The sequence below is a fragment of the Antrostomus carolinensis genome, unplaced genomic scaffold (genome assembly GCF_000700745.2).
Source record: "Antrostomus carolinensis isolate BGI_N321 unplaced genomic scaffold, ASM70074v2 scaffold14393, whole genome shotgun sequence".
In the NCBI taxonomy this organism is placed as follows: domain Eukaryota; kingdom Metazoa; phylum Chordata; class Aves; order Caprimulgiformes; family Caprimulgidae; genus Antrostomus; species Antrostomus carolinensis.
Window position 1 is genome coordinate 1,194 of NW_010305948.1, and position 13,951 is coordinate 15,144.

Below are 13,951 nucleotides of genomic sequence, written 5' to 3' on the forward strand. Positions count from 1 at the left end.
TTTGAGCAATTAAAACCAGGATGAATTATGTATTTTATAAAAGAACAGGGCTCTTAAACTGTAATTGATAAATTAGTGTATGTTACTGTTGGTTCCTAGTGGCGTTGTTTTATTCAAATGCATTTATTTATGTTCTTTTCTGTAATCAGGTATTTTAATTAGAGGTGGAGGTCGTAGTTCTCACGATTCTTTCTCAATATCAGTTTCAAAATAAAACCCGGAATATGTATATTTTGTGATTTATTTCACTAAATTACATACTTAATTTTCACAGGAGAGGCAAGGCTTTTTTATATATATATTTTTTTTTTTTTTTTCCTTACAATTTGACTTTTGCAGCTTTATTAGGAATACAGTGAACAAACAGATAGAAATAAATTTCTCAGGGAAGAGCTTTGCAGCTGCACGAGTTAATCTGTGCATGTGCAGTCCCTCAATATAACTGTGCACGATTGCTTTGATTTCTTCCCTTGTGTTTTCGTACTTACCTTTTTCCTTCACTCTGACTATTCAGTTTAAAAGAGGTGTTTAATAATATCCATCAGCTTGTCACGCATACAAATACTTGGTTAAATTGCCCTGTTGATGTCCAGTGGGATGGAGAGAATCCAGCTGTAGAGGCAGAATACAGCTGAATGGTTGAAAGTAAAATGTCTTCAGTTTTAGTTTTATGTATCTCAGTAGAGAGAGAAATTTTGGTCTTTACATTGACTTATTTTTCAACATGCATTTCTTTTTTGTAAATATACCTGCATCTATATAGACATAGGATATGCATCTCTTTTCATAAGTATCTGATTATTTATATGCATATGTACTTTTCTCTGGGTTTTTAAGGCATGCAAGATCAAGAAATTATGTTTCAGAATCTGAAGTCTGCAAACTGGAATCTGTACCCTTGGATTTTGGTGATTACCATCCGCTAAAACCCATTACAGTGAGTTTCTTTTTGAGCTTTTGGAAAATTAATGTGAATTAAAACTGATTGTGTTCCTCTTTTTATTTCTGTTTCTTTAAAATTAAAAGGCTTTGAAGTTGGTGGTGGTTCTAGTAAAGTTAGTGGCCTGTTATTTTAGAGGCATTGAGATTTATTGTGTTTGCCCTTTACAGAAATTTACTGGTGCTGTTATGTGACAAAACCAGTCTCCTTCTGACAAATATAGCATTACAACTTTTGGGTTTTCTTGATTGCATTAAATGATAAATATTGGATAAGTTTAAAGTCAAATTGTTGCATTACAAATAACCTGCATAATTGCTTGATGTAAGATTTGGTTTTGGGTTAACTTCCAGTCAGCTATATGCTTTAAAACAATTATCATTTCTTTAATGTGTGAGAGGCTTTTAAAAATGTGTATGTACAAAAAAATCCAGCTTCAAAGAGATGATAGTCATACACTAATGAATGATAAATGGACAGCAGCTTCTACTTAGGAAGGTCATTAGGGAGATAAGACAGAGGCCTTAAGAATGGATTTGATATTCCAGGCTTGAATATTATACAAGAAAAGCAAAGGTGAGACTGGTAGAGGCAATCAAATAGCAAGACAGACATTGGAGGGGAGGGAGAAAAACAATAAAATAGAGGAGGAGTACTGGAAAGAAATGTAGAGTGGTTGTTCTTATAGTTCTGTAGACCTAGAATTGGAAGGAAAAAAAAAAAAGTACTGGCAATGGTATTGAAGAGCACCTTCAGATTCAGGGGAAAAGGGGATGCTTCAATTTAGATGCTGATGCTTGTTCTAAAGAGTTCCTTTGGTGGGTCCGTGCTTTTATTGCAACAACATAATTTGTGTAGCACCTATTTGGATGATTTATTAAAGAAAATAGAGGAAGAAAAATAATTTTTATTTAATAGTTTTGAACTTTTTTAGGTTACTGAATCCAAGACCAAGAAATTGAACCGGAAAGGAAGTACTTCCTCTACCTCCTCCTCTTCTTCTAGTTCTGTGGTGGATCCATTGAGCAGTGTATTGGATGGTACCGACCCCTTGTCATTATTTGCAGCAGCTGCAGATCCTGTCGCTACTACTGCTACCATGGTAATGCTGGAGGAGAGTTATCTTCACTAAATAAAAGAAAAACCAGCCCAAAACATAACTACAAGCCAACTTTGCATAAAATACATTTGTCTCACTAACTAAGAATTTAATGCAAATAGGAAACATACTGTATTAATAGAATAATGTATATTTTTTATTTACCCATATTTATCTGGCTCATGTTGACATTTTTGGTTTTTTTAATATTGTAACTTTTGGAAGGGTCAGTTAGCACTTGAACTGTTAAGTTTACCTTTATCAGCCTTCTCTTGTTTTTTCTGGATTTGTATTTAACATTTGCACTCGCACTCTTCTCATAGGATGGTGCACGAAAGAAACGGGATAAAGATGACAGCTCAGCAGTAGGGAGTGACTTTGAACCATGGTCAAGCAAACGTGGTGAAATCCTTGCTAGATACACAACAACTGAGAAGCTCTCTATTGTAAGTGGCAGCTTCTCTGGTTTTATTTGTTTTTACTAGACCTTTAATGGATTTTGGATCTTGCTGTTTTGTAATTATTTCATGAGTAAATACTGGTCCTCTAAATTTCAATTTTAATGTTGTAGTGAGAGCTTGCAGTACAGCTTTCTTATAATGATTGTTTTGGAGCCAAGTCCAAGAGTCTGTTGATATTTGGTAGCCATCACTTTGTCTTTTTGTAACAATACAATACAATTCTGGTCTTATGTCTGCTTCTAAATGATTAGAGGCTTAATTAGCAGTGTAATTACCCTGTGCATTCTTGGAATGCTAGCAGGTGCATGTTTTCTAAAAGTCTGCTTTTTCTGTTTCTTCACAGAATCTGTACATGGGATCTGAAAAAGGTAAGTAGTTTCTTTAACAGTAACAGATTTTGCTTGAGGTAGGGTGCAGTGAAAGGTTTCGTCATCAAGAAGAGTTGAATGTGTTTTCCTGTCCTCTCCCATTCTGACAGATGGTCAGATCCATGTTTTTCTGTGAATAAGACTTCTGATAGATTTTTTTATTTTTTTATTTTTTTTTTTTTTTTTACTTAAAATAATTATTGAAAACAAACAACTCGGCCACCTTGTCTTGTATTCCTGTAGGCTAATGAATTTGTGATTATGTGTTGTGGAAGGAAATGGAATTTACTGCCTGCCACTGCAGCTTAAAGCTTTCTTCCACTTAAAGTGAGCAATGATGTTTTGAGGATCGTACTCATCAACTCTTCTGCTTCCTGGAAGGGAAAGCAAACAACTCCCTTGAAAACTTACTCAGTTACTGTGGTGGTTTAACCCACAGTAGGACCATAAGGTCCTGCACTCAACCTCCCTACCCGGTGAGATGGGATGGGAGTCACAATAAAAGGGGGCACGGGGTTAGGAATGAAGGACAGGGACATCTCACTCACCAGTTATGGTCACGGGCAAAACAGACTCAATTTGGAGAAGAAAAATCAATTTAATTTGTTGCCGTTCATCTGAGTAGACATAACAACCACATCTCACAACACCTTTCCTCCACCCCTCCCTTCTTCCTGGACTCAAATCACTTTGCTCCCCATTTCTCTACCTTTAGAAGTCCCAGGTGTTTAAAAGTTAAAGAAACTCAAACATATAATTCTCTACAGGAAAAGCTACAACTACTGGCTCAGCAGTTTCTGAAAAAGTGAGGACAAGGTTAGAAGAACTGGATGATCTGGAAGAGGTGAGAAAGTGTTCTGATCCAGTTACATCATCATTTAAAAAGTGAAATAAATTTGTGAAATAAAAATCTTCTATAAAACCTTTTAAAAAGGTCTGCATTCTGCATGTGCTTATGCAGTATTTAGATAAATATATACTTTCCCTGAAACTTCTCTAGTAATTTCAATCCTTATTATTATAGAATTCAAATAGAATCATATTTTTGTATCACTAGAAACTGTGATTCGAAAATTCACCTGATCTACCAATGTTGGTTGACCTTGGTACTGTGTACAGTCTGCAGTTGCTGCAAAACTTCATGGAGCCTGGTAGTCTTCACATCTGATAATTTTGTTTGTCCCTGATGCAGAAACTCTACGTTGTCTACCTGAGCTTAATTCAAGTTGCATGTACATGCTTGATAGAAATACCGAGTACTCAGTTCTCACACTGCAATATTTTACTGTGCAGAGATGGGGTAACTTACTTTCCTAAAACCTGAATCTGTGGGGTACTTCTAGAATTGGTTTGGGTAATGTTTTGAAACCTCTGCCTCTTAACTAACTTCAGATTGCCTGTTGCCTGAGCCAGCACAGTTCTAATGGTTGCATATCACAAATAAAGGATTGGATTCTTTTAGTAGGAAAATAAAGTACACTTTACCATAAGGAAGTCTGTAACCTCGTGTGAAACTAATTGTGTTTGCATTTTATCTCTTCGTTAGTGATTGTTTTTACTGATGGTTGTGTCTAGACTCTCATATTATGAAATCTGTTCTGTAATGCAGCTTAATAACTAGTCCTGAAGATAGTTTTTAATGTCACTCATGCTTCTACTGAAGACTGTTCCAAAACCACCTTCTGATTTTTCTAAATGCAATTATAGTCACTTTGTTCCTGTATTATTTTGGTTCTAAAACTTAAAGAATTATTTCTGCTTCCAGTGTTTCACTGGTTTATTTTTGATATGTGATGTTTTTATAAGGTCTGGAAAAAAAATCACAAGGATGCTCCAGTACTAAGTATAAAATTAAAAGACAGTTTTATTTTCTTACTGAGGGCAAAGCACAACCGGATCTTTCTTGCTGTCAACAAATTTCTTAGGACCTTGCTGTTGAAACAGTTTGTTTCTCTCTGATGCTGCTTCTACAGAGGTGCTGGTATGCTTATGTATAGTGTTAGTGCACTGATTATACCACTGAAATAGTCCAGCATTTCTGACCCCACAAACAATGTTGTTTGGGTACCAGCATGTATGTCTCTTGAAAACCAATGCAGTTGTGATGCACTCCTGTGCCAAACACCTGCAGTACTGATGCTACAAAGGTAAGAAGAGAAAATTAGGTAGTTCTGTAGTAAGTTTTGTGGATTCCCTCCCCTCCCATGATTTGACTCTATAATAACAGCACTTTTCTTCCTTCCCTCCCTCTGTTATTAAGTAGACTTGTGTTTTCTTGTCAGGGGTCGCAGAAAGAGCTGTTGAATTTGACTCAGCAGGACTACATGAACCGAATCGAAGAACTGAACCAGTCTTTGAAGGATGCTTGGTCCTCTGATCAGAAAGTAAAAGCTCTGAAAATAGTCATTCAGGTCAGTTTTACGTTTTTGCTCTGTACAGAACTGGTGAGTTTGCTGGTGTGGCTTGTCTGATTTCTTTCTTTGGGAAAGAAGAGTTTCTGTTATTTTTCTACTATTTTCTTTGTTCTTCACTGAAACCCATTTCTTTCAGAGTTTTGTGACTTCTGACAACAGTTGGATTTTCAACTTTGTTGTTATATATTGATTTTTGACTAGGGTATGTGGGCTGGAATTCTCATTAAAGAGAGTGGCCAAGTGACAAGTGTGGAAATTTTACCTGCTTAGGGATAATTAGAAAAAATAACATGTAGTGATATCAACTCTTTCGAGGACATGTAATTTTCTTTCCTTTCCTCTTCCTCCTCTACTCCCTTACCCCCTACTCCAAATAATACCAGAATGGCTTTTTGAAGATCAGTGTTTTCCCCATCCAGACTTACTAGGGCAACTGAATAATCTCATTTAAGACCTTATCAAAGTACAGGGAACAGCTCCAGATTTTTTTAAAGTGATTGGGATTTTTAAATATTTTTTGTGGGTTTTTTGTTTCTGTTTTGCTTTTTGTTTTGTTTTGGTTTTGTTGTTGTTTTGGTTTTTGTTAAACTTCTCCACAGTCTTCCTCTGTCTCATTTGAGGTGATGGGCCTTGAGGGGGGCAGGAGGGAATTGGACAATTAAATGCTCTTTTGTTTGGCTTGGCCTTTAAAAAAAGGCCAGAGGCAGAGTGCATCAGAGGACAAGGGAGATAATGACATCCTTAAAAGCTATAAAAGTGATGTAATGCTTATAATCATCAAGTGGGGTTATATAAAGTCAGGTTTGGTTTTTTTTTTCCTCATGCTGGATACTCTTGTGAAAACTGTTTGCAGTAATTTCAGCTTAAATTGTGGTAAAGACAGTAAAGGAGATAAAACATAAATGAAGGGAGATCAGAAAATTATATGTGACCTGGGGTGGTGACTAAGGTCTGTTCTAATACTGTGAAATCAGCACTACTATTTAAAAAAAAAAATCTATCTATAGCATTGTTAAGTGTGAATATCTTGGTGAAAGAGAATACAATATTAAAAGTCTGGAGGAGGAGAAAAGGGACATGGACGTAGTGTATTTACAGTGCATTAATAAGTGTATATATATAGTGTCTGACATGCAGTGATAATCTGTGCACTAATACTTTAATATATTCTTTTACAAATGGCTTCACAACCAATTTTGCAGTAATACAGTTTCTAAGGCGAGAGTCAATGCTTTCGTTTAAGAAAGTGGTATCAAAATTGCATGTTTATCTCTATTAGTGTTGTCTGTGTGTTGTTCACTTTGTACTTGAACTTTGTGCTACAGATGCTCATCATTAATGGAAAGATGGGGTAAGAATGAAATAAGTGTTTGGGTGATTAACATGAATACAAAAATCTTTCATAAAGGAGCTTCTAAGTAATTAATAATAATTTTGCACTTATAAAGCAGGTTAGAAACCTGACTGAACTTTCCTTGTTGTGGTTCTTCCTAGTAAATAACATAATTTAAGAATGTTGTATTCTTTTAAAGAACTAAGCAGTTTTCTTGACCTCAGGCTGTGATTATACACGTAGTCTGTCACTGTTAGTATCACATACTGTTTAGTGTGCAATAGGAGGAGTAAGTTTGGCCTTTCTTTTGGTTGTTGTTTTCAGAAATATATACTGGTCTGGAAAAAGCAATTTTGATTTGAATGCCAGAATTATCTTGATTCAAGAACTAATGATGAAATTACACAAAATATTTCATTTGGACATTGGGAATGGAAGCTTCATTCTCTGTATGAGAGTTTTCCAGAGCTTGAAGTGCAACAAAAGTTCTGGTTATTAAGGCAGGGTCTGAATTTATGACGTGAATTCCTCAAGTGCCTTTTTACAAGATACTTTACTTGTCAAGATGGAATAAGCTAAGCTACTTAGGGTAAGCTGAAGTAAGTTGATTATGTATGTGAGCTCTAAGAAAAGTGGTGAGTGTTCCTGGTGTGCAGGTCCTAAATAGCTACTGAATTAGCTTTCTTTGAAGGTGACTGACTTGCCATGCAGTAGAGAAGATCCTGCTTTGGTTGTAAGATGTGAAAGCTCTCGCCTGTCTTTTTGGTGCACTCTTAAGTTCCTCCCTGAAGAATAAAGCAAAAAGTCCAAGTTTAAATGTTTAAGCATTTTCAAATTTTATTATTTTCTTGTTTAAACAAAGCAGTCTTGTGGGGTATCAGATTTTGCTGCCCAGTCAGTCATTTGCCTGTTTTCTTCAGGTGGAAGTTGGTTCTTTGTGCCCAAGTTTTTGACTGCAGTTTAGTCTGCAGTCTTTACATCATTTGGAAAACAAAGTATAGCTTCATTAAATATCTTTAAAATATCTTCATTCCTCACTGTGTATTTTGAATTCATATTGTAAATGGTCTCTACCTGGACTTGCATTCAACAACTAAGTTGGCTAATATGTTTTTAAATGTGGCTTTGCACCAGCCATCATTATAGTACAACTGCCACCAACATGTGGGTGTCCGTGGGTGGTGATTGATTACAGGTTCCTCCCTGGAGCTGACTGTGGACCAGCTGGCCTGTTTCCAAAATGTTTTAAGTGGTTACACGAGCCACAAAGACATGTTGAAAAGCCCATTAGCTCAGCTTTTGAAATTTTTTCTTAGTTTAGTCAAATCTTGTGTTTGATATGGGTGTTTAGAGAGAGAGTGAGAAACTGAAAAATGCCCTTAGAAAAAGTTGATTTAAAAATTGCCTTTTCATGCTTCTGGGAGAGAATTTGTCTTGTCTGGACAAATGCACAGATCAGCGTGGTCAGCTGAAATTCTGCATTGTAGATTAACTTGTGTAAAGGAAAACCAGATCCTTGACTAGCTCTGCTAGAAATGAAGAATAACCTGAAAAATACAGAGAGTACCATGAAGTGTTATGTTAGAGGTTCTTGTGCTTTTTACCGGGTACTTCTTCATACTGGATCTTTCCATCTATAGATAATCGTCTGTTCCAACCTGTCTGGAGTAAAAACAGGAACTTGCATTGTCTTCTAATAATGTTTCTTTATTTTTTTTTCCTTCTAGTGTTCTAAGCTTCTTTCAGACACAACAGTAATCCAGTTTTATCCAAGTAAATTTGTTTTAATTACAGATATCCTTGATACTTTTGGTAAGTATAAAATGTGCCAGACTTACTACGTAATTGTTAATAAGATGAAATTAATTTTTTGTAATGTTAGAAAACATAAAAGTTATACAAAAAGTGCTGAAATGACTCTCAGTTTTATCGTGGAATATTTCCAAAATAAACATTTGGACACCAGTGATATAAAAATGGTATAAAATTGTTCAAAAACTCTTATGAATGAAGTCTAAAATAAAAATATTGTAGTTCTATGCTTTATATATTGGTAAATATCTTGAATAAAACCTTGTGATGATGGTAATGATCTCTGCATTTTGAAATTTAAAACACACTGTCATTATTATGAAAATATTTTAGTTTTGGCAGCCTCTTGACTCAATATTTCATTCTATTTATATTTGAAGAATAGAAGTCAGAAAGTTTTCTTTAGCTGAATAGAGCTTGTGAAGTGATCCAAATGTAGTTACTAATTTTTTTAATCTATATTTAGCATTTTTAAATGATCCTTTAAGTGAAATAGTTATCCACTTCGTGTGACTCTCTTGGTTTTCTGCCATGTTATGGAAAAGATTTACGACAGCTTTCAAAGTCGAAGGGTATTTTGATGATTAGCAGGATATGCTGTGACTTAGATCCAATTGTTTTTTTGGGTCTTGCTTCCTCTTTGTGATCTTTCCTACTTACTGAAAGTTGCTGAAGATAACTTAATATCGAAACTCAGCAATACAGGACACCAGCTGTTCTTCCCTGGCCTGGGAGACATCTGACCTGCGTGCTACCTCTGCTCTGAAGGGAGACAGATAATTTTAGTGTGTGAAGTGCTAAATTCAGACTTAGCATTTCAGCCTCACTAGAGGGCAGCAAGATGTTAGTGTTCTAGGAAGTTTTTTTCCAGCTGATTGCAACTCATGTGAGAACTGGAGCCTTTGTATCAGCATTTCATGTTTTACAGTTTGTTAGTTCGTTATGAATGATTTTCTTTTTCCTTTTTTTTTTTTTTTTAAGGAAAACTAGTGTATGAAAGAATTCTGTCAATGTGCATGGACAATCGTGTCCCTTTGCCAGGTAATTTGTGTTTGTTTCTAGTGTGCTCCTGGAAAAAATCATGTCTGAACTAATTTGAGGAAGGTTAAATAGGATCCACGCTACTTTATTTCCTATGAAAAATGTTCTGATTTGAATCTAGTAAGTTTTAGTTTTTAACAGAGTAAAATCCATTGCTTATAGCTTTCACCATTCACAGTGTTTATGCAAGTTTACATTTTAACTGTGGAGAAAGTACAGACAAAGCTGAGCATGTCAGGTTTTGGTAAATTGTTTTTTTTGTTTTTCTATGTTGGAAGCTGTTGGTAGTTTTGCTTTAATTAGGGAAGAATTTTGGAAGAAGGAGCAGGCTCTCAGTGTGATCTTTGTAGCTTGGAGCCTTTTCATTTTTTCAGTTGAAGTTCTAATGCAATATAGAAGTTTAATCTGATGTTTATGGTACAAATGTATATGGCAGAACTTCTTTAGGAAGGCACTGAAATGTTCCATTGAAATTCGGGCTTTTCCTTGCAATTTAGAGTGTATTAAGTGCATGTCCTTGAAATATGAAACATTCTTACTCTGTACTTGGCAGTGGAACAGTGCTGTTAGGTTACAGTTAAATCCATAGGATTTGAGCCAGAAGCCTTAAACCAGCAAATATTTAAATTTGAAATAAACTTACAGAAAGTACTTAAAATAAATTTGGTTGTTGCAGCTCTGATAAGCTGTTGTTTTAAACATTAATGAAGGCAGATAGTTCCCACAGCATGTCACGATTACTGGGCACAGCTACCCCCATTCTGGAGAGCTGAGCTCATGCTGCAGCTGCCAGGGGCATTGCTGGTGGGAACTTCCCAATCAGCTAGAAAAGGGTGAGGGAGAAGGAAAATCTGTGCTGTGCTTGCTGTGCATGGCGGTGTGAACCCCTGGGGATTTCAGGCCCAACCTCCATGCTCATCCCATGGGGACCAAGCGAAACAAAGTTGGATGAGAACTCCTGTGGTCCTAGGTGAGAGAGAACATCTTCCTGTACTCACTCAGCACCCAGAGTGTCGCTTCTTTAGTCTGGGAAGTGGGGAAACTTTCTTGTGGACCAGGATCTTCTCACCTTCTGGGGGCAGGAATGGGAGAGCACTGGTATTTTAACTGTTTCACAAGGAGTTTATAAGCAGCCATTAACAGTGGAAGCTGCTTGTGTAGCTTCATCGCTGAGAGAAGCAGATCTCATCCTTCCCAACCATCTTGCCCCAGACCTGGGCTGATCCCAAGAAGCCTATTTTTCCCCTCTGTTCCAAGCAATCTAGAGAAAGAGGAGGCAGTTAGCCAGGCAGCTGCTGAATGCCTGCCTGACCAGAGCACTGTCCCCATCTGTTCCACCTCAGGGTGGCAGGTTTTTCCTGCTGGCAGCTGACACAAATAGTCCCAAAGCTCATGAGGAAAGAACTGTGCTGCAGTGTTAGATGTCCAGCGTACAAACCCAAGTGTTCTGTCAGTATTTAATATTTCCTACTTCTTGCAATATAGTTTTAAATAATAGTATTTAAAAATTACATTAGCCTTTTAAAGTGGGTAATTTGAATCCTTAAATCTCTTTTAATGTATGCGTTTGTTATAGATTTATATACATGTGTTTGTTATAGATTTCTATATTTTTTTTACAATTTGTGCTTTTGAGGGGAGGCAGAGGTTAGATTTCCAAGTAGCAGATCTGAGATTAGAGTGCTTGACTTCAGCTTCCGCAGTGTTACTTAATACAAGGTGGAAGCTGTAGTTACCTGTTGTTGCTCGCTGTGTACTCAGCTTAGAATCAAATGTATTGCTGAGTTTATTGTGGTGCACCTCAGTTCTTGTTAAAAGGAAAAATAATACAGTTTTAAACCTAGAATGGGAAGTAACTTGTTTCCAGAAAGAAGGTAACTATTTCTGTTTGTTTTTTTTCCTCCAAGATAATTTTTCTCCTGAGTGTGTGAACGATACCGCTAAAGAAACTTGCTTAAACTGGTTTTTCAAGATTGCTTCAATCAGAGAACTCATTCCCAGATTGTATCCTTGACAAATGAGACTCTCAGAGTCTGGCTGCAGGTTTTTCACAGACTTTTTAAAAAATGAACTTTTGTTTCAATAAAGCCCACAGCAATCTGATGTTTATACTGACTTTGTTTTGTTTGTTTCCAGGCTGTATGTTTTACATTTAATTTGAGTCATGTTTCATAGTAAACTGAATGCTCAGTTACTGGCTGTGAGCAGCATGGCAGTGAGAAAGTAGAGTCAATGTGTGAAAACTTGGGAAACAATTAAAATCTTGTAGATAAATGATAGAAATCAACAAAGTATAGTGAGTAAATTGCAAAAGGCCTTGAAATAGTTTGTCCAGTATGTATTTGGTGTATAAGTTTGTTTTTGTGGTTTTAAATGGCATGCATCTTAGTTTTGTTCCTTAACTTGGCTTCATTTTAGTTACGTGGAAGCAGCAATACTGAAGTGCAATAAGTTCCTGTCCAAAACGTAAGAGTAAATGTTAAATGTGGGAAAGAAGTTAGTGGGCTGGCTTATAAACTAATTTAAGGAGTTAAGCATGCAAGTTCCATGATTAATGGTGGATAGGGTCTTAATAGGTCTGAGGAAAAGCAGTACTGAGGGGTTTTGGAGTTTTTGGTGAGAATGCCATGGAATAAATTCAAGGTGAACTGTGGTACAATTTGGAATGCAGTAGTGCTTGCAGTTTTGAAATATATGTATAATTGTCACATCAGGAGTCTGCAAATTAAAAACCAGTGGCTTCAGATGGTGGAGGGTGAAGCAATATTGTTGAGATGAGGAGAATGGCAAAAAGATGGGATGGAAAACGGAAAGGAAAATATTGATGTGTCGTATTGCGAGAGACTGAGTAGGAGAAACAATTTAGGAGCAGTGAACCATTATCTATTGAAAATCTTGGTGTAAGCTTCATATGTTATCAAACAGTGTCAGTTGCTGAGCTGAAGTGTTCCTTCACATGTAATGGTCCTTTTTCAGTTATGTTTCGAAATGAGTGTTGTAAGCCAAATTGCTACTATAGTGACAACTTCATTATCTCTAAAAATCAGTTCTTTTACTGGAATTGATGGGCCTCATCTCCAGGCACTGGTACCACTGTCAAAAAGGAGCTGTGGGAAAATGAGACATACAAGGAGCTCTGCCAGTTCTACTTTTAAGCAGATGCTTTCTTCACACTGAATTACAGCTCTTCTAGAGCTCTGCTGTTCCTTCAAACTAGAGGAGGAGTTTTTCAGTTGTGCTTGTCTTTTACAAGCCAAGCATCCAACCTGGCTATCTGCACTACTGCTAATGGCAGATACTGTGATTTGAATAGATGGTATGTGTTACTGTACACACTGAAATAAAATTTTGTGTTAATATGCTTCATCTTTTGGTAGGCATTTCTATAACTCGTGTTCGGTGTCAGTCTACAAGGCAGCTACTGCAGTTGTCTGTAGGTGATATAATTCTGTTATCAATTGTTAAATCTCATTTTCATTTCTGAAAAATCTTAACAGGGGGATTTCAGAATGTCTCCCACGGTTAACGTCTATGATTAGAGGAATTGGAGATCCACTGGTTGCAGTCTATGCAAGAGCATACCTTTGCAGGGTAGGCTATCATTTAACACTTCAGATCTGTATCAAGGATTTGCTGCAGCTAGCTCTGCCACTAAAGGAAAATTTAACTGCTGTTTTTATCTGAAGTAGTCAGCAGCCTGTCTCTTCCATCTACCAAACAAAAAAATAAAATTTCTCTTTTGTTTTAATAACAGACAGTCTTTCTTTAAGTGTTTTCTAAGAAGTAAAAATAACTTTATGTGCTACTTATGCCAGTTTTTCATCTTAAAGAAGGGCAAAATGTTAGGGACCTGAGTGGAAGGGAGAGTTTGGACTTTGAGACTACATGCTGTTGTCTGATTGCTAGACGCTGCTTTTCATAGTTAATACATGCACTTTCCTTATGTTTATCTTCTTCCTTCCACTGCTGGAGTGTATGTGGCAGGCAGAGGGCTGGCAAGCTCCTTGGAGAGGAGCCACTTGATAAAGAGTTCAGACAGTGGATTTTTGTCTGACTGTGCAGTGTGGCTTTGTTCTTATCCTCAACTACTCCTGCAGTTACCTTAACAGTTCAGCCAAGGTAAACTTACCCAAGAAGAGACCCTAAAATTATTCAAAAAGTCATCAATAGTGGAAAAACATTTGTGAAATACATTTTTGAAGTAGTGGCAAAGATCTCGACTATAACTGGAAAATAGTAGGGCTGCTAATTAGCAATACTTGAGTGAAATCAGCTGCCATTATGAAGTGCAGTGAGTGTGTTCATTGTTGATACATGTTTGAATAAACTGTCCGGTATGCTTTTGGTATGCTGTTCAGAGGTGTCCCTGTGAACTTCTGCATCTGCAAGTAATCACTAACCTCTGGCTTACTCTGATAGATGAGCTGCTTAGTTTATTTGAATCTTGAAATACAGTGATGACTGCCTTTTTGTCTTAGTCTAA

General features: G+C 36.6%; 1 protein-coding gene across 1 annotated transcript in view; it reads left to right on the plus strand.

Annotated features, from left to right (window-relative positions):
* Nucleotides 1-348: 348 nt before the first annotated feature.
* The window catches only part of VPS35L (VPS35 endosomal protein sorting factor like), a gene marked incomplete at its 5' end in the record, with an annotated part of 49,963 nt that continues 36,360 nt past the window's right edge, over nt 349-13,951 (plus strand). Inside the window, 12 exons of the mRNA XM_010164954.2 lie at nt 349-392; nt 838-937; nt 1,875-2,042; nt 2,363-2,485; nt 2,844-2,868; nt 3,636-3,712; nt 5,151-5,279; nt 8,343-8,427; nt 9,409-9,468; nt 11,376-11,472; nt 11,887-11,934; nt 12,966-13,059. Of these exons, the coding sequence (XP_010163256.2) occupies nt 349-392; nt 838-937; nt 1,875-2,042; nt 2,363-2,485; nt 2,844-2,868; nt 3,636-3,712; nt 5,151-5,279; nt 8,343-8,427; nt 9,409-9,468; nt 11,376-11,472; nt 11,887-11,934; nt 12,966-13,059 (1,050 nt within the window). The remainder of the gene's footprint in view (nt 393-837; nt 938-1,874; nt 2,043-2,362; nt 2,486-2,843; nt 2,869-3,635; nt 3,713-5,150; nt 5,280-8,342; nt 8,428-9,408; nt 9,469-11,375; nt 11,473-11,886; nt 11,935-12,965; nt 13,060-13,951) is intronic.